Genomic DNA, 21,288 nt, shown 5'->3' on the forward strand with positions numbered 1-21,288 from the left:
CCAGTGAATCTGCCTTTCCTTCAATTAGTTTTCTGTGATCATTCAACTTAAACAACTCCAGATATGTACTTCTAGATGTTCAACAATTGTGGCCATTTCCATTGCAAATTGCGTAATCAAACAATAATGGGTCTTACTATCTATTTATGCCAGTGTTTTACACTTGTTTATGTTTATGACCAAAAGCTAATCTCTACACAAAGTGTCAGTTCTTAGCAGGTGTCTTTGCGGTTGACTAAAATTTTTGGCACTGCAACTTCGCATTGACAACATTGTTGTCAGTGCGCAGCCCCATGTAACTTAAAATTTTGAAGCATAGCTCATCAGAGGATGAACAAAAGATGGGGAAATGGCAAACACTGTTCTAATAAAGCCTTAATGTAATAAAAAATGGAAATGAAACAAATTTTTGCATTAACTGAAGTGTTTTATTGTTCCATTGGCACCTGTTCTGTTTTCTTTCCAATATATGACTTGTGTATTAGATGCAAATATAAATACAGGATAATGTAACAACTTAATTATTATGATGATCTTACGTAATGGAGGACACAGTTTGTATGAGCATTTGGCAAACATCCTCAGTTAACAATAAATTTTTCAGTGCCTAAATCAGCCAGACATATGCTCTATTTTCAGTACAATTTAATTTTGTATTAATTTTTTCCTATAATTGAAAAAGACCTTCAGGAAAAGTGTGAATTAAAATGAAAGTTAGTGTGTGCCACATTTTATGCTAAGGTTTGTGAATATTTTTACTGGGACTCTTGCAAAGAGTGTCTCTATGAGGGTGATTCATGTATGTTAGCCAAAATGTGGGTTTGAGGAACATTTTTCCACTGTTATCAGTGCCTGACATGGTTCTCTGGCTTGAGTGAAATAGCCATTTTCAATAAGTTCCAAATCACAAGGAATGTTTAGAACAGTGGCATGCTTCCTTAAAAATCTTTTCACTTGAATATATATGACTTGCTCTGTGAAACATAGTTGAGATCTGTATGTGTGCTGAGATGTGGGGAATGTCTAGTCATGTCTGCCTTATTTATAAAAGAATTACATCTCCTTTAATGCACCACAGTGATTTGGAGGGTAGAATAATTCCTAAATTTAATTCTTTGGTAACTCTAAAACACTTTATAATACCTCATATTGATCTGACCATGACCAGTGTGGGATAGTCATAAGTACGTCTTCTACTGTGTTACAGAATTTAGTTTTTCATGTTCCTATTAATGTTGTTCACACAGAAGGCACAGCGTGCAAGAAAGAATCTTGCTAACATGAAAATAAATATTTTACTGTGAGTAGTTTTTCTTTTGTCAGTTTTCACTGTTTCTCAAGGTTAAACAAGTTGCTGAAGGTGCTATAATCTAAAAATGTTTTTGTACTTGCCAAAAATATTTTGGATCACGTATAGGATTTAGAATGTGAATTGATGGGGGTTAACATGACCAGTTCTTTATCTCGTAACTTCGTCTGTTGTTACAGTGTAGTGCTGTTTAGAACAACATCATTGTCTTGCAGGTTGTGTTAGCTTAGGAATGAATTACAATTTTCCAAAGATCCGTAGGAGCTGACGGGAACATTATCAGTGATACTGCATTCACACACTGAATAGACTGCTAGTTGATGTATACACTTAGAGTACTATGCTTGAGTTAATTGCTCAAGTTTCACATTTAGATAATGTTCTCACAGAAAAAAAGCTTGCTTAAGACCAAGTACCTAGTTCTTCTGCAGTGTTGTAGAAACATTTGTTTCTTTCCCTTTCTCATCATCTTAATTGTACAATCAGCTTTTTTCCCAGCTTCTGAAGACACTCATTGTTTATGTAACTATACATTTACTGTGATCCAGTCAGATGCTTCTGTGCATAAATGTGGTGTGGTGTCTCACTGTTTAAATACCAGAGTAATAATGTGGAAGATGCAGAGTCCAATTTGTCGCTGTTCTCAATATTGATGGAAGACTGTCTGCGTCACTTAATATTTCATTAGGATAATCAAATTCAGCCTTTGTTACAGGTTACCCTTAGATCTATACATCTAATTACTGCAAAAGACAGGGTGAAGATTCAGTTGAGTTTCAACTGAATTTTCAGCCTGTTGAAGAGCTGCACTTCAGAGTAATTTGATGTATGGATCTGAGGATGACCTCAAACATATACTGCAACTGTATATACTGTTGAAATACGCACAGAGGCCCAGATAATGTGGTTCTACATTAAATATTATTATTCATCTAGGATTTAGATATACACTGAGACCTTACATTTTTGTCACTCTCTTTGTTGCTCATGCCTCAGGGTTTGTAGGTCATTTCATTCCTAATTTTATCTGTATTTTTGTTCTCTTTTCCTTACTGTCTCTCTTTCTCCTATCCAGTTTTTACTCATGCACTGAAAGATAGCTGCTGAAAAAAGGTATTTCCAATGCTGTAAATTATGTAGCATCAACATCTACATATTATATATCATTCAAACCACTATACAGTGCATAGTGGTGATTTCTGGATATTATGTACACACACCCTTCCACTGTTTTTCCATGAATGCAGTGAGGAGGCAAAGAAGTGACTGTGGATATACAACTATATGAGGCTTAGTTTTCCCACATCTTGCTCCGTCTTGTATTCAAAGTACACGAGGGAGGCAAAAACTCAATGTACAGTAACGGGTCTTTAGAAGATTTGTTTGATTAATTTTGTTGCTCACTCTGTCCTCACATGCCTCTAGTTGCAGCTGGAGATGACAACTTGCTTGTTCTTTCAGCAGAGAAGGAAATTCTAATATTGTATGCACCAGTTACTCACTGCCAGTTCTGTAGATAGTCGTTAGTCTACTAAAAGTGCTTAATTACCACTGTGTAAAATTTTGTCAGATATGCAGTGATTTTGGGTTCTTTTCATTGCACCAAACCACTTGTGCTTCACTAAATGTATGAACTGAAGTTCATAAGCAAACAAGAGGATAGAAATGACGTTTTTAGAAGGTTTAGCCATGGCAGGATTAAGTTATTGGTTCTGTTTTTTTGAAGAGGTGTGTGTTGATTGATTTAGGGCACCCAAGGCCTTTCTATTGGCCGTAATGTAGGTGTAATTCAAGGAATAAATGAATTCATTCTCAGTGCTCTGTTAAATTCATTTAGTTTATGCTGGACACAAAAATATTCTGTGTTACTGATGATTGATCATAAGACACACAGTCAGCAAAGAAAGGATTCTGAATTGATGATAATGGAATCACACATTAAAATATGAGCTTCAGAACATTAGGCTGGAGCTCAGACAATCCATGAACATTTAAAGTGTATGCTACTTTAATCTTCTGGCCAGCTAAAATAAAGAACAGATCCCCACAAAATTATGCTGCTGCCTTTTCATTAGAGTATAAAATACACTGTATTAAAATTTGGTGAACTGAAATTTGTGTATGTGGTGGTCACAACAAACAAGAGCAATCTCTCACCAGAACAGGTAACCCTGTATCAGAAGACAATTCCATATATGGAACACCTCGATACTGCTTCATCATATCTTTCTGATCAGAGGTGGAAATGTTGTGACCAGAAAGTTGTTTTTAACCACCTTAACTTATTTCATCATATTCCTTTGCTCTTTCCATTGGTGCATGCCTTTGTCAACAGTTAGTTAACAGCTCACAGAGGGGACAACACAATTTGCTACACTGTGTTCCTGGTGAGCTTTTTGTGTTGATGTCCACTTCCTCATTGTATTTCAGTCACATAAATATGGTACTTTCAGAAATTGTCATTTCGAGAATATCGCATATCAAGGTTAGTGCTCAGTCAGATTTTGACTGCTTCAATGAACAAAGAGAGATGTACCAACATTCTAACTGCAGATCTATTGTTATTGCTGTCTCTAGCTTTTGTGGCTTAAATACTAATTATGTAAATTGAAGGTGGGGAGGGGTAAAAGGAAAGGGAAGAAATGTCAGCTGCATCGAGACTTTATGTGGAATCAGCAGTGATGAATGAAAATGTGTGCCAGACTGGTACTCAAACCTGGAATCTCCTGCTTACTAGGCAGTTGTGTTAACCGCTGTGTCGTCTGGACACAGTGTTGGTCGCAACTGTGGATACTATCTCAGTGTGTCTTCTGGCCGACCCACAGTCCCATCAAGCACCTCCTATCTGCAGTCCCCATCTGTGTTCTCCATGACTGCTGCTTTGGGATTCCTGCAGGAGGTCGAATGTAATTGTGCATTCACACTGAAGGTGGTGGATTCATTGCTAGTTGAGGCGAATCAGTTATCTGAATGTGTAATGTCTGTTCTTTTGGGCTACTGTTTGATTTTATTTGATGAGGTAATTCATAATTTTATCCGTGGGACAAGAAAATTGGCAGGAGGATTTCTGACAATAATACAGAAGTAGACAGATATGTGAACTTAATGTAATATGGAATAAAGAGATCTCTTGTTGCCACCATGCATCAAAGGAGCGAACAAGAGTGGTGCGAATCATATGAAGTACACAGTTAAAAATTTGGAAGAAAAGTAGTTACTAATATGCATCAGACACTTACCAGAAGGTTATAATGACAATTATTTTGTATAATTCATTTGTCTGATAGTGGGTACATGTGAATGTACTTGGTCAAAAATCAGAAATGTTATTAAATATATAGTACCTTACCTGCATGAGGACTTTTATTTTGGTTTCAGGTAAAAGTATTGTTCCTGTGTTTCAAACTACAATGTTACTTATATGAAACTGAACATACATTAATATTACCTTAAAATTGTTGTTGTTCATGGTATTTGTGTGTTTGATTGCCTACCTGCTGTTCATTCCCACACTGTATTAATTTTAGGCAGTCACTGTTAATATTCCATCTGCCTAAAAATAAATATGTGTGTGTGTGTGTGTGTGTGTGTGTGTGTGTGTGTGTGTGTGTGACAGTCAGTCAGTCAGTCAGTCAGTCAGTCAGTCAGTCCTGAAAAACAAACAGAAACTACCTTCTCGAACTGGCCTCCACCTACTTCACTAGAGTATTTGAGGACTGAAAATATTTGCCACTTATGACTTCATAAGAGGGAAAGAAACGAAGTTCCACCAACAATTTTATGTTGGTGAAACAGATGAACAACACTGTCAGTGTGTAAAGGCCTGTCTGAATTTGAAAGTGTTACACCTTATTACAAATGTTTCCTCATCATTTGGTCAGGTTCTATTATTCTGTCCCCATTGTGTATAACTGCACCTCTATGCAACTGAGGGAGTGAAATGATGAAAACAGTGTTATGAGAAATGTTTTACATCCCTATTAATGTATCTGCCTTTATTTATTGCCCTACCCTTGCAGCAGCAGCTGCAGCTGCTGCTTTCTCTTTCTTGATAATGTTATCCCATAGCATTCTTTTAGCCAACTTTGTTTGAACTTTAAATGTGACTCTCATTAAACTGTCCAGGAACCCAAAATCTGCTTCATAGTGGAATGAAATCTTCACCATGAACCTGCTGTAACAAAATCAAAATTTTGGAGTTGCATGTTGCTCACAGTTAAGTGGACTGATTTTTCATTTGACTGTTTACCCATTGTACTTAATTCTATAACTTTTTATGGGTGTATCACTGCTCAATATTTTTGTATTTCCAACACAACAAGGCTGTAGTTTTACCATGAAACACAGCCCAAGCCATCATTTTCTAATGGCTGCACTGATCACATTTCATGAATTTTTTCTCACTTGGTGAAATTTTGTTCAGTCAGCATTGAAGTTTTGCTCCAGAATTCTTGATTCTTGATTAATTCTACAATTTTTCTTGGACGTAGTTTCTAATGCTGTTTTAATACTTCCGATATAGAATAATTATTATTGTGAAAGTTTGAGATACCCTGCAGTTATTATAGAAATAATTCCTATATAATCAAAAATGGGCCTATGAAAATCATTACTGTACATAACTGAGAAGAATGATAATACATGAAAACTTTCATACATTGGTGAAATACGCTTACTCACAATTTCAACTGTTGTTATTTACTGCCTATATTCAGGATGTTGCTTCCAACATGATCTGTAGAGATGTAGGTGGTCTTCAAGTTTTCACAGCATGTAAAATTTTGATACTATCATACAGTGGGTGCTAGAGTTGATATTAAGTGTCTGTTCTCAAGAATTCTAGTTACAATGTAATGCAGGAGCACCAAAGCTCGTATCCCCATCTGACCATCCAATTTATGTTTTCTGTGATTTATCTGAATTAAATAAGTCAAACGCCAGGATGGTTCTTGTGGAATGGCACAGCCAATTTCCATCCCCATCCTTACCCAACCCAAAATTGTACTCTGTCTTGAATGACATCGATGTTGAAAGGACATTAAACTGAATCTTCCTTCCCCGTAGTACAGTATGGATACGTCTTAAACCTGTTTGTTACTCCTACTATCTAACAACATGAGAACTTGCTACCAGCACTTTGTTAGTTCAGTAATATTCTTTCATGCTTAACTTCTATCTGTTTCCTTTCTTACTTGCTGACCACTACTCCTCTTACATCTGTACCCAGTACCAAAACTTCAGTGTATGCAAAGTCATAATGTATTTCCCTTTGTAGAATTTGTATGCTGGTAATTGAGCTTGCTTCACTCTCACACTATGCACTCCTCTCACCCCCCCCCCCTCCCCCTACCCTCATCAAAATTCTCAGACCTCCCTGATCTGCGAGAGGGGATATGGGGTGGGGAGGGGGGAGAGGGGCAATCACTCCTCTCTGGGTTGTATGAGTGTTTTCTACTTCTGGCATAAGAATACTCCACTACATATTGTCTGTGTTGCTCAGCTAATTGAGTTGCTTCTCAGTAATAGTTGCAGTATAACAAAATATTTAGTTCAGCTTGTGAAACTTAAGGTACCAGTGAGATACTTTGCCTTCAGTGTTTACAGGGTTAAATTACGAAGCAAATATTCATATACTGATAACACATGTTGAAAACATTATCTGTTAATTTCAGATATCCTAAATTGTTTCTTATTTGTGCTAAATGTGTCTTACTGGTGTGAAGTAATTAAGTAATGCGCTGTATGTGATATATAACTGCCAACTGCATGTAAAATACCTGGTTTTGTTAATATATACCCAATATCACCAGTGTGGCCTTTAGATATGCTAATAGTCAATTATTTCCTTATATCTGCAAATTCTAAAATTTAAAAATTTTCTGTATCATTAATGTTGCTAACAATAATAACTAGCACTTTTTGCCAAAGTTTTGGGACGATTTTCATAACTGATTTTTAGAAATGACAAGTTATGTTCCATAACAATGAAACTGAAATTTAATTTTATTGATATATTTTCTCTGGCTTTTTGTGACAAGCCTGCCATATGTGTCATCAACAAAGTAAGTTGATGTAAAATATAAAATTATTAATGAGTGTACACTCAAGAATGTGGGATGATATATTAAGAGGAAGTTGATTTTAGAAAAAACAGTAAATTCACAGTATTTCATCCTTGCACTTTAGAACATAAGTGAGCTTCAGGAGGAAAGGATAATCTCTCTTAATAGACATAACAAGTAACATTTTCTTTTTTGATTAGTTTTGCATCAATTCTAACTACATCTAACATAATTGTTGGTAATGAGCACAAACCTCAGCAGCTCCAACAGTGACTTTAATGTGCACTCTTCTAAAGTAACATGTTTGCTTTTGTTGCCTTGTTGATTTCTTCTGTAGGAACATGTCAGATTATGCTATATTACTTACTCTTTATATTATTTATTGCTATCTTTTTTCACTTCCTTGTGGAAGGAAACATAATGCTAGTATCAATATGATGATGTTTTATAAGAAGTACAGTATGTGTTCAGTAATTAACTCTTCATTAATATTATTCAGCAACTTTAACAAGTATAATTCATATTTATTGTAGCTGTAAACTGAGATTGAGCTTTGATGAGAGCTGTTGTATGCTTCTGTAAACTGACCTAAGTTCCCCTCCCACGTTGTACTGTGTTTAAATGTTAGATTTTACCTCAGTTTTGAGGACAAAATTTGTCCATACACAACTGTCATTTGGAGAAAAGGGTAGATATATTTTAATGAGGTAAATTTAAAATGAAAGAACACACAAAACATGACTTCAGTTTTGAGATATCTGTACACTGTACCTCTTTCAGGTCCACCAGGCATGAGTCCTATGAATCCTCGAATGAACCCACCGAGGGGACCTGCGATGGGCCCGATGGGTCCTGGTTCATATGGCCCAGGCATGCGTGGACCACCTCCAACTGGTACATTGGGCCCCGGAGGCCCCGGTGGTCCAGGACCAGGTGGCCCAGCAGGACCTGGTATGCCACCTATGTCAATGGCGGGACCGGGAGGACGACCTCAGTGGCAGCCCAATACATCTACAGTAAGCACACATGATTATTGCTTGTTCACTTCAATTAGTTTTGCATGGCAAGTCTTAGTCCTTGTGTACACATTAGATTTTACAATGGGATCTTTGTTTTTGAATTTGTGTTGAATGAGTGAATATAAAATAATTTAAGTAATTTGTGACTCTGACACACAACATGACTAATAAAGGCCTTAGCCTGCAACTAAGTACGGAGTTACAATAAATGAAGATGCAACTTAAGAAAATAGTCAATCGGTGACTGGCGTTTGAAATTGTGTACACTCGATCTAATATGCTAAAAAGCACAGTTACTGGTGGAATTACCTCAAGATAACATGCTAAGGTGCAGAGTTAAGCTAAGCAGATTTTAAATTCCTATCCACCTTTGGCTCATTAAAAATGATTTTTGTTTGATGTGTGTTGGGTAGAGCTTGACTATCACATCAACAATGCTAGACATTCCATAATTCATTTTATATTTTTAATACTGCAGTACAAGAAAAAGCATAGCAGTAAGGTGACTTGATATTTGGTTGTGTAAGGTGCCTCATGTTATCAGAATTCTGAAGGCCACTTGTTTAAAGTTTCACTACTGTACAGAGGGCATGTAATGAACTGTTAATGTAACAGGTATATCAGCAATGGTAAACTACAAAGCCAACAAAAGAAATTGAAATTAAATTGAAATGCATCTGTTTTCTCGGAACTCTCTAGAAAAACTTCCTGTCATGTTGGGAACAATGTTCACGGCCTCAGTCATTAATGCAACAAACTCTTCACGGCCTCTAATGCACAGCCACTGACTGGCTGCTGTTTTGTGTCAGTAGTGTTACAGTGGTATATTTCTCAAAAATGGTTTTCTGACACAATTTGCTAGAATCGGTATTTCCTGTCTAAATTAGAAATTACCTTGAAGTATTTATTTTTTGCACCCAGTGTGCATCATACATTGCAATTGCAAATTCCTGATGTGAGGTAGTTACTAGGAAATAATATTGTTCTTACTAATGTTGATTTCCTAATTGTGCACATAACATACTCTAAATAAAATTTTTCCTGTTAGAGGCATAATGAAAACAACAAAAATACTGATATGCTGGTGTTGAATAAAGCAACATGGACTTCTTGGATAAAATTGCGTGTTTGCATTTGTTGTTATGCAAGGTTTTGTGCTCCTTCCACCAGTGAATGGTTCTCTTTGCATCCACCTGGTTTTCAGTAGCAACTGTCTCTAGTGTTCAACCATTCCCGTCTTGTCTAGACATGTACTAGGATTTAACTATCACTTTTATGGCATAATTGTTGTTATTACAGAACTATCTTCTTTGATCATGTCTGCCTCCCTGTGAGTTACTTTTCTTTCTATTGGCTTTAGCAAGTCAAATTTTACCATAAACTTGGCATGCTTTAGTTTTGTATTTCCTCTGTAAATTTTCGATTGGTACTGGGAGCACAAACAAAGTATGCACAAATAATTAATCCTCCTTGAAAATCATTAATATCCAACATAGCCAACATAGAGATAGATCCACACACCAACCTATTGTCTGCAGTCGTGTTGGTGGCTCAGGTGATGTCCCAAGTTATCACTAAGCAAAAGGAAAGAAGAGAAAATAATATTGTGTTGGAGATAAGCTGAAAACCAACTCCACAAATCAGTTGTTTGCACAAGGTTATTCATATTATGTCATTTAGTCCTGTCATGCTAGCCCTCCATTACTAACTTATATTGTTTATATTTGTTCTGTCTGTGCTTCTTTCCTTTGTTTCACTGAAACTACCTTAGGTAAATCACCTCCAAATATAAGAAATTTGTGGCATTTGCAGCACATAAAACAGGATAAATTATTGTTCTTGTGTTATTGATGTGAGCTCTTTGGTGACTTAGTATTTTGTTGTTTCCCTGTTTTATGTGAGACTGTCTCACAGCTCTCTCTCTCTCTCTCTCTCTCTCTCTCTCTCTCTCTCTCTCTCTCTCACACACACACACACACACACACACACACACACACACACACACACACACACACACAAATTGTTTTTAGTAAGTAATTCTTATTTTTATTATTCTTAAAATTTCTAAATAGACATATTGTTCTAATACATTTCTTTTTGTTTACAGCCAATGAATTATTCCTCTTCATCTCCTGGAAATTATGGGGTATGTATCTGTACTGAAATACAATTTAATATAGTTGCTAAGAGGAAGTGAACAGAAATTATATTGCCTGCTTTGCATTGTATAAAGAGTTAACTTCCCTTACGTAGCATAATTAGACGATTATATGATGGGTTTCTGGGTGGAAAAAATGGGCTTGTGCAACCAACATACATCCTGCAACCAAGGAACTAAATTTTGCCCCTGCAGCTGGTATGAGCTTAAGGCGTTGGATTGGTGTGGAGTTGGAAAATGTGAAAGCTATTTTGTTGAGAGCCACATGTCAAGATTCTGGGTTAATTCACAATGTTCCACAACTGGTCAACTTTGATAGATGATGGAAAGAAAACAACTATGCCACTTTTGAATTCACATTTCTAAAAAAAAATATTGGGAAGATTAATGTGGCAAAATGCCTTCTAGCTGCACCTTCTTTTTCATTGTCGTCCAATTTTTTCTGCCTCAGAAATCTTTATTCAGTTTCAAGAAGAAGAAAAACTTACTGCACATGAAATTTAGACTGCATGATGGATAGCACAGTTCCTAGAACCTACAAGTGTTCTCCATATCCTTGGAAGCAACAGCACTATAGGGGAATGCCATGACTCATCTTCTCTTGTCCCTTTTTTCTATAATGGCATCTTAGTTTTAGTGTAGTAGTGAAGCACAGCAATTACATTTTAAGTAGCATCCTTTTACTTTGCCTTACAGTCCCTAGAAGATTGTTTCCATGATCTTCTTAAGGGACTGAGAGATGTTCATCACATCCAGTAATGCTTCTCTTGCTTTGGGTAACTAGTGGCACCTCTTGTCAAGAAGAGGATCACAATAAAAAAAGGTTATATCCTCTTGTAATAACAGATTCCAAAAATGTTCTATATATTATATATTTCTCTTGAAAGAGCTCTAAAATTTGTAAGTAACATCTCAACAGGATAGAGCCAGGATAGTGCCAGTCAGCTGCAGAGAGAAGTGAAATTACCCATTTCTTCCATCTTTCTCTCCTCATTTTTTGTGATGAGTGTCTCTCAAATGATCCAGTCATCAAAGACCTGCTAATGTACACTTGCACTTCAAAGTGGTATGTTTTCCTTGTTAACCTCTTAAAACTGCTCACCATAGCAATGTTAACTACCAATGAATGTACATCTTAGATGAGTGTTTTGCCAAATCTTTAATGGTGGAATATAACTGACAGATTTCCATGTCGCTGCCATCCAATTATTTAGTAAACTGTTGAAGTTAGTTTTCCTTACCAGTAAATTGCATCACAAAGTAGTAACTAGTTTTCCTTCTTGTAACACTCATTTATTGTAATGGTGCATTCCTTCCACATGTGGCCCAGTATATCATTTGCAGCTTCTTAAAATTCTCACAACTTTTCAGTATCAGGCTGGAAACATTTGTGGAGTCTGTCTTGTAGTGTCACCACACACACTACAGTATGTAAATGAAAATCAAACAAATTGTTGTATATAAGATTCTAAGTTCAAATGGTTTTAAAGTGGCTGAAGTTGCTGAGATATGTACGTTACATCATGAGAATCGCACAGTTTATTTGGTCAGCAGTGGCAAATAACTTTCTCATACACAGTCTTTGTATTTTTGATAAAGTGCTGTATAAGACCACAATATGAACTGGATATGATACATTTAGTAAAGATGAGTTCATGTGAGACAGTAGAATGTTGCAGTTGATTTAGTAAACATCATGCTAGAAGAGTTTTTATGAGATTACTTGTAGTTAAAACAACAAATAAGTTAGATAATTCCATTATTTTTGTGCCATCAAAATCTTCTAAGAAGTAGGCTACATACATTTTCCCTTTCTACATAGGTAGAAATACAATCTGAAACTGTGAACAATCTTGCAGCTAGATGAAAAACTAGGAATAATGTAGAAAATAGCCTTAGTAACATAGAGTATTAAAGTGTTTTGTATTCCTTGGTGCCTGAGGGTGAGGACCAGTGCCTCATAGACATTGTGACTGGTTGTGGTATGAACTTTTGATTGAAGACTATTCCATAAACAAATATTAAAGTCCAAAGAGTTAATTCATAGGTAAGGGAGGTTGGTGTCATGTTTCTATAGCAGCTTGTTTATGTCAGGAAGTTGAAGTAACTAAAAATTGCTAATCATTCTTCAAAGCACAAGTGTTTGGGAATTAAATCATAATATTTAAGATTTAGCTATTGATTTGTAATCTAAGTTAAAAATGGCACTGGATAATAAAGAGCTGTATTACCTTTTACTAAATATGTTCAATTGGTCATCAATGTGACAATTTTCATGAACAAAATGATCATCTTTAAAAAAAATAAACCAGAACAGCTGTGTATTATACACCCCATGCAATTTTTAACATTCATCAAAGCTGGTGAACATCATGTTGAATTTTTGTGATTGCACTCATTGTATTTGAATGAAAAGTATTTTGGCATTCTTTCCATAATATGCAAAATACATCATGAAGTGGCGTATTTGGATGAAGAAGTTTTTCACTCATATAATAAACTTTCATTGCCATATATTGAGGAGTATGGGGGTAAAGTTTTAATCTGTGACATGGTAATGTGAAATTATCATTGTTTCTTGTGTCATAGATATGTTGAAAATGGTTTTCTATAAATAATTCTGGATTGGATCACATATAGATGATAAATAGTTTATAAATGTAAATACACAAAATAGTTAAAATATTTAGATCCCTGGATGAAAGTTGGCATGAATCCCTAGACTTAATATTACACATATTTCTAATAATTGTTTTTGAAGTAATAATATCATTTTTACACTGTTTGCATTCCCCCAAAAGATTATTCCATATCTTACAATAGATTCAAAATAGCTATGGTAAACATCTTTTCTGAACAATATTGTCCTCGCAAATGCAAGACTGTTTAGCTTGTTTGACGGTGGCTGCTTTTGATTGTATGGCTACAAGAACTGTTGAAAACTTTGTCACACAGGTTTTTAAATATTTGCAAAAGTGTTACTAGTTGTGGGTTTGCTAGGTAGTTTGTAAAGTAGGTAGAAAAACAGTAGAAAAATAAACCTAGTGGTGAATCCGATGTATAGAGCATTCCCGAAGTTTGTCCATCCATGGTTGTTATAGGACAGTGTGGCTACACCAACAGTTCAGTATCTTGGCATAATGAAAACAGCCCCAGTTTCTTGATGTGGCCACTTCAGGTATTGGAGCTGATTTTTGTAATGAAATTACTGAATTCGTCATATGCATGCAATGGTAACAGTAATGTATTATTTCTTCCTCTGTTACAGGGACCACCTGGTTCTGCAGGACCCCCAGGACCAGGAACTCCTATAATGCCTAGCCCACAAGGTAAGTTTTTGGTGTAGGTATTAAAGATGCGGTGCATTTGTTTATTCATATTATCATAAAATACTGTCAGTTTTAAGTAATGAAGTGGTGTGTTTCATACTATTTTCGTGTCAAGTGAAAATGAACCTAACTTGTGTTAGTGATAAATGAAGAGTCTAAATTACATTTTACAGCTATTCAGAAACAATTGGAAACAAAGCAAGTTGCTGTCTAAACTGATAGATCAGAAATGGTAATTTTGCCTGAGGAAAGCACATATTTCTCTTTTTCTCATTCCACAATGTTTGTGATCGATGAGGCACAGTCAGTTTTGGTGTTAAGGGTGTAAAGCAGACATATAGCCAAAAGCGGGAGAATAATAGTGTGGGTTTTTTTTTTTTTTTTTTTTTTTTTTTTTTTTTTTTGCTGCTGCAAAGATAGAGCAGTGCAAATGAATGTACAGGACAAAATTTTCACACACAAAGTGTGTTTGCACATCTGTATCTTTGGAGGGTGGGAAGAACATACGTAGGTGTGATACTACTTTTATTGAATTTAAAACAGAGGAACCTAGTTTAACTTCATAGGTTTCTAAGTCTAATAATAATTATAACATACTGCTCACACAAATTTGGATGAAAATTATGTAGATAGTTGGTTTAGAGTAATAATTCATTAATGTGAATAACAGTAACTAATTATTTTGACAATAGAAGAGTAGTAAACAAATGCTTGTGCTGTGTTTGTTCTTCCTAAGAAATAATTCTTATATAATATCTGTTGTTGTTGTTGTGGTCTTCAGTCCTGAGACTGGTTTGATGCAGCTCTCCATGCTACTCTATCCTGTGCAAGCTTCTTCATCTCCCAGTACCTACTGCAACCTACATCCTTCTGAATCTGCTTAGTGTATTCATCTCTTGGTCTCCCTCTACGATTTTTACCCTCCACGCTGCCCTCCAATGCTACATTTGTGATCCCTTGGTGCCTCAAAACATGTCCCACCAACCGATCCCTTCTTCTAGTCAAGTTGTGCCACAAACTTCTCTTCTCCCCAATCCTATTCAATACCTCCTCATTAGTTACGTGATCTACCCACCTTATCTTCAGCATTCTTCTGTAACACCACATTTCGAAAGCTTCTATTCTCTTCTTGTCCAAACTAGTTATCGTCCATGTTTCACTTCCATAAATGGCTACACTCCATACAAATACTTTCAGAAACGACTTCCTGATACTTAAATCTATACTCGATGTTAACACATTTCTCTTCTTCAGAAACGATTTCCTTGCCATTGCCAGTCTACATTTGATATCCTCTCTACTTCGACCATCATCAGTTATTTTACTCCCTAAATAGCAAAACTCCTTTACTACTTTAAGTGTCTCATTTCCTAATCTAATTCCCTCAGCATCACCCGATTTAGTTTGACTACATTCCATTATCCTCGTTTTGCTTTTGTTGATGTTCATCTTATATCCTCCTTTCAAGACACTGTCCATTCCGTTCAACTGCTCTTCCAAGTCCTTTGCTGTCTCTGACAGAATTACAATGTCATCGGCGAACCTCAAAGTTTTGACTTCTTCTCCATGAATTTTAATACCTACTCCGAATTTTTCTTTTGTTTCGTTTACTGCTTGCTCAATATACAGATTGAATAACATCGGGGACAGGCTACAACCCTGTCTCACTCCTTTCCCAACCACTGCTTCCCTTTCATGCCCCTCGACTCTTATAACTGCCATCTGGTTTCTGTACAAATTGTAAATAGCCTTTCGCTCCCTGTATTTTACCCCTGCCACCTTCAGAATTTGAAAGAGAGTATTCCAGTTAACATTGTCAAAAGCTTTCTCTAAGTCTACAAATGCTAGAAATGTAGGTTTGCTTTTTCTTAATCTTTCTTCTAAGATAAGTCGTAAGGTTAGTATTGCCTCACGTGTTCCAACATTTCTACGGAATCCAAACTGATCTTCCCCGAGGTCGGTTTCTACCAGTTTTTCCATTCGTCTGTAAAGAATTCGCGTTAGTATTTTGCAGCTGTGACTTATTAAACTGATAGTTCGGTAATTTTCACATCTGCCAACACCTGCTTTCTTTGGGATTGGAATTATTATATTCTTCTTGAAGTCTGAGGGTATTTCGCCTGTCTCATACATTTTGCTCACCAGATGGTAGAGTTTTGTCATGACTGGCTCTCCCAAGGCCATCAGTAGTTCTAATGGAATGTTGTCTACTCCCGGGGCCTTGTTTCGACTCAGGTCTTTCAGTGCTCTGTCAAACTCTTCACGCAGTGTCTTATCTCCCATTTCGTCTTCATCTACATCCTCTTCCATTTCCATAATATTGTCCTCAAGTACATCGCCCTTGTATAAACCCTCTATATACTCCTTCCACCTTTCTGCTTTCCCTTCTTTGCTTAGAACTGGGTTGCCATCTGAGCTCTTGATATTCATACAAGTGGTTCTCTTCTCTCCAAAGGTCTCTTTAATTTTCCTGTAGGCAGTATCTATCTTACCCCTAGTGAGATAAGCCTCTACATCCTTACATTTGTCCTCTAGCCATCCCTGCTTAGCCATTTTGCACTTCCTGTCGATCTCATTTTTAAGACGTTTGTATTCCTTTTTGCCTGCTTCATTTACTGCATTTTTATATTTTCTCCTTTCATCAATTAAATTCAATATTTCTTCTGTTACCCAAGGATTTCTATTAGCCCTCGTCTTTTTACCTACTTGATCGTCTGCTGCCTTCACTACTTCATCCCTCAGAGCTACCCATTCTTCTTCTACTGTATTTCTTTCCCCCATTCCTGTAAATTGTTCCCTTATGCTCTCCCTGAAACTCTCTACAACCTCTGGTTCTTTCAGTTTATCCGGGTCCCATCTCCTTAAATTCCCACATTTTTGCAGTTTCTTCAGTTTCAATCTGCAGTTCATAACCAATAGATTGTGGTCAGAATCCACATCTGCCCCTGGAAATGTCTTACAATTTAAAACCTGGTTCTTAAATCTCTTTCTTACCATTATATAATCTATCTGATACCTTTTAGTATCTCCAGGATTCTTCCAGGTATACAACCTTCTTTTATGATTCCTGAACTAAGTGTTAGCTATGATTAAGTTATGCTCTGTGCAAAATTCTACAAGGCGGCTTCCTCTTTCATTTCTTCCCCCCAATCCATATTCACCTACTATGTTTCCATCTCTCCCTTTTCCTACTGACGAATTCCAGTCACCCATGACTATTAAATTATCGTCTCTCTTCACTACCTGAATAATTTCTTTTATCTCGTCGTACATTTCATCAATTTCTTCATCATCTGCAGAGCTAGTTGGCATATAAACTTGTACTACTGTAGTAGGCGTGGGCTTTGTGTCTATCTTGGCCACAATAATGCGTTCACTATGCTGTTTGTAGTAGCTAACCCGCACTCCAATTTTTTTATTCATTATTAAACCTACTCCTGCATAATATCTATTACAGTATAATTGCCTTCTTATAATGAGTCACTATGTGTTGTTAGACTTACCTGGTGCTTTTACACCACTGCTATTTTATCTTCAATTACTTAAACTTTTTATGACTTTTTCTGCATATGTGTACTTGGTTTTAAGACTGTAATGATGTTGCTATGATACGGGCCACAGCATATAATGCACATTACAGCTGTGATGATGTTCAGCCAAACATGTTGCAATAAATTGTCATTTATAAAAACAAATACAAAAAATCATACAAAGTATAAGAAGATAGTGACTGGTTATGGTAAAGACTACAAGAAGATAGTGACTGGTTATGGTAAAGCTAATTTCAGCACAACTAATCTATCTTTCTGTGAAGACAACCTAACATGTTTGGAATTGGTGTCCGTGTATGTCCCTAATGTTCCTTTCAAAATAAAGTTATGTGGCAGTTACTGTTGTTCTATAGATGTGTCTGCTGTTTCTTCATAGATGCAAATTCCTATAACCTTTCAGTTGATTATGTGGTCTTCATTTCAGTGTTGGGTGTTATTACATGCATAATCTACACCCTACTTATATATTAATATAGTAGAATCATGGCATTTCAACATACTGTCTTCACATTTCACTGAGACATACCTAATTCCACATTTTTCGAGACAGGATGTAACTTTACATATTGTTTGGTGTGAATCAGGAAGACCTAGCAGTTTTAGGATTGTGTTTGAAAGTGGTCAAATTATTATTAATTTTGTGTTAATTGCTTCCAAAATTTGAACTTCTTGTTAGATTCATAGATACACTAAGAGACTTAAAAAATACACATATAAAAAAAAAAAAGTTTTTCATCACATCGGTTCCAAGAGTTCCGGAACCTGTACAGAAAATTGGAATAGAGATCAACATAAACATCATTTCCGCCCTTTTATTGCTCATGAAAACCAAACATTGCTTATTGTACCACCATACACCAAAATCTTGAGAGGTGGTAGTCCAGATTGCTGTACACACCAGTACCTCTAATACCCAGTAGCACGTACTCTTGAATTGTTGCATGCTTGTATTCATCGTGGCATACTATCTACAAGTTCATCAAGGTGCTGTTGGTCCAGATTGTCCCACCCCTCAATGGTGATTCGGCGTAGATCCCTCAGAGTGGTTGGTGGGTCATGTCGTCCATAAACAGCCCTTTTCAATCTATCCCAGGCATGTTCGATTGGGTTCATGTTTGGAGAACATACTGGCAACTCTAGTCGAGCAATGTCATTATCCTGAAGGAAGTCATTCACAAGATGTGCACGATGGGGGTGCGAATTGTCACCCATGAAGATGAATGCCTTGCCCATACGCTGCCAATATGGTTGCACTATCAGTCGGAGGATGGTATTCACGTATTGTACAAACGCATCTCCGATGATTGTCTGGTTGAAGGCATATGCGACACTCATCAGCAAAGAGAATGTGATGCCAATCCTGAGCGGAGCGTTTGGCATGTTGTTGTGCTGATGTGTTCCATGTTGCATGGCATCATGGTTGCCAAGATGGACCTCGCCATGGATGTCGCGAGTGAAGTTCTGCGTCATGCAGCCTATAGCACACAGTTTTAGTCGTAACATGATGCCCTGTGTCTGCACAAAAAGCATTATTCAACATGATGGCATTGCTGTCAGGATTCCTCTGAGCCATAATCTGTAGGTAGTGGTCATCCTCTGCGGTGGTAACCCTTGTGCAGACTTAGCAAGGCATGTCATCAACAATTCCTGTCTCTCTGTATCTCCTGCATGTCCGAACAACATTGCTTTGGTTCACTCAGAGAGGCCTGGACACTTCCCTTATTGAGAGCCCTTCCCGGCACAAAGTAACAATGGAGACACAATCAAACCATGGTATTGGCCATCTTGGCATGGTTGAACTACAGACAACACAAGCCATGTACCTCCTTCCTGGTGGAATGACCGGAACTGATGGGTTGTCGGACCACCTCCATCTAATAGGTGCTGCTCAGGCATGGTTGTTTACATCTTTGGGTAGGCTAAGTGATGTCTCTGAATAGTCAAAGGTACTGTGTATGTGATACATTATCGCCTGTCTTTCCGATTTCTGAGAACCAGGGTGATGCAAAACTTTTTTTTGATGTATGTATTAAGTTCTTGGGCAACTATTTTAATAATTTTTCTGTGAATCAACAGATAGTTTTTGAAAATCTGCAAGCTGTGAGGAATAGTTAATGACAGCAATCTCAATAGTTGATACTCATGTTTAGAGATTTTACTTGGGAAGAAACCACTGATAGCTACTGATCTTTATTCGTCATCAATGACAGAGTAATCTGTGTACAAAGTTACAAACTGTATACAGCAATGTTGCCAAATATACCATCAAATTGGTTGATTTATGATGGTTTTGAGGTTATTTACACTGTAACTTTGATTGGTTTTGTTAGATTGCATTGTTTGTTACAGAAGTGGTGAGGTATACAGGGTGATTCAAAAATGCATGTAAATATTTTAAGGGTGTATTTGTGAGGTAAATATAAGACAAAAATGTTCTATAAATGTTTTTCCATAAACGTTTAATTCCAGAGTTATCGTTAAATACGAAAGTCATGTCCGTATCAAAACGACGGCAGTGCAAGCAGCAGGATGCCATATTCTGGTACGTAATTCACAAACGTATCTCCCAACAGTTGATTCGAAACTGCATGAATAGTGTTTGTTTTTGTTTGCACGTGATGTTTACTCCTACTGTACGGAAGATGGCGCTGATGTTGTTGGTAACGGAAAAGTACGTCCTGTCGTTCATTCATCGTCGGAAGGCTAAAGGTTTCGTGCACATGATGTACTCAAACAGTGAGTATGCTGATATGCACCTTGTGTATGGTGCAGCAGATGGAAATGCACTTGCAGCAAGACGAAGGTACAGTGAGATGTTTCCAGGAAGACGGTTACCAAGTCATCAGACGTTTGTATCTGTGGACAGACGTATGCGGGAGTATGGCATTCGTCCTGGGCCACATTCAGGTCGACCACTTGAGCATGCAGTGAACGTCGAGGAACATGTTTTGGACCTGGTAGACCAAGATCCATCTATCAGTACGAGACAAATTAGTGCAGCTGTACGACTTCCACAATCTACTGTATGGCGGCTGCTTCGGAGACAACAGTTGCATCCATTTCACCTGCAAAAAGTGCACGAATTGACACCTGAAGACTATTCTCGCCGTCAGCAATTCTGCCAGTGGTTACAAGAGCGTCATTTGAATGATCCAATGTTCATTCGGCGGATATTATTCACAGATGAGGCCATGTTTACTCGTGCGGGTGTAATCAATTCGCATAATATGCACCAGTGGGCTGTCGAGAATCCTGGCGCGAGAATTGTGCGTGGATATCAACATCAATTCTCCATAAACATTTGGTGTGGTATTGTGGGGAATTACTTACTCGGACCTCATGTTCTGCCTCCAAGGCTGAATGAGCACGCGTACTGCGAATTTTTGGAGGGAGAATTGCCTGGATTGTTACAGGATGTCCCTCTTGCAACACGAGCCACCATGTGGTTTATGCACGATGGTGCTCCCGCCCATTACAGCCGCAACGTAAGGGCGTACCTCAATTCTGCGTATCCACATCGATGGATAGGTCGCGGAGGACCAATTGCTTGGCCAGCCAGATCACCTGACCTGAACCCTTTAGACTTTTATTTATGGGGCCGACTAAAGACATTGGTGTATTCTTCTGCAGTACCGAACAGAGAAGTGCTACAACAAAGAATTGAAGGTGGTTGTGAAATTATTCGTGGAGAGTTGAACGGACTGTGTAATGTGCAGAGATCATTGATGCGACGAGCACGGGTCTGTCTGCAAGTTCAGGGACAGCATTTTGAACATGCATTGCATTAAGATTTGTGCAAATACAGTACAGTACAGTACAGTCTGTAAAATGCTTCAATTTTCCTTAGTTATTGTGCATTG

At 37.2% G+C, this 21,288-nt stretch overlaps 1 protein-coding gene across 6 annotated transcripts in view; it reads left to right on the forward strand.

Moving 5' to 3' along the window:
• Positions 1 to 21,288, forward strand: part of LOC124556799 (single-stranded DNA-binding protein 3) — a 382,113-nt gene that overhangs the window by 350,640 nt on the left and 10,185 nt on the right. For all 6 annotated transcript variants that reach the window (XM_047130814.1, XM_047130816.1, XM_047130818.1 and 3 more), the window contains 3 exons: positions 8,152 to 8,387; positions 10,498 to 10,536; positions 13,817 to 13,877. In XM_047130814.1, the coding sequence (XP_046986770.1) occupies positions 8,152 to 8,387; positions 10,498 to 10,536; positions 13,817 to 13,877 (336 nt within the window). The remainder of the gene's footprint in view (positions 1 to 8,151; positions 8,388 to 10,497; positions 10,537 to 13,816; positions 13,878 to 21,288) is intronic.

This window comes from Schistocerca americana, chromosome X, assembly GCF_021461395.2.
Source record: "Schistocerca americana isolate TAMUIC-IGC-003095 chromosome X, iqSchAmer2.1, whole genome shotgun sequence".
Taxonomy (NCBI): Eukaryota; Metazoa; Arthropoda; class Insecta; order Orthoptera; family Acrididae; genus Schistocerca; species Schistocerca americana.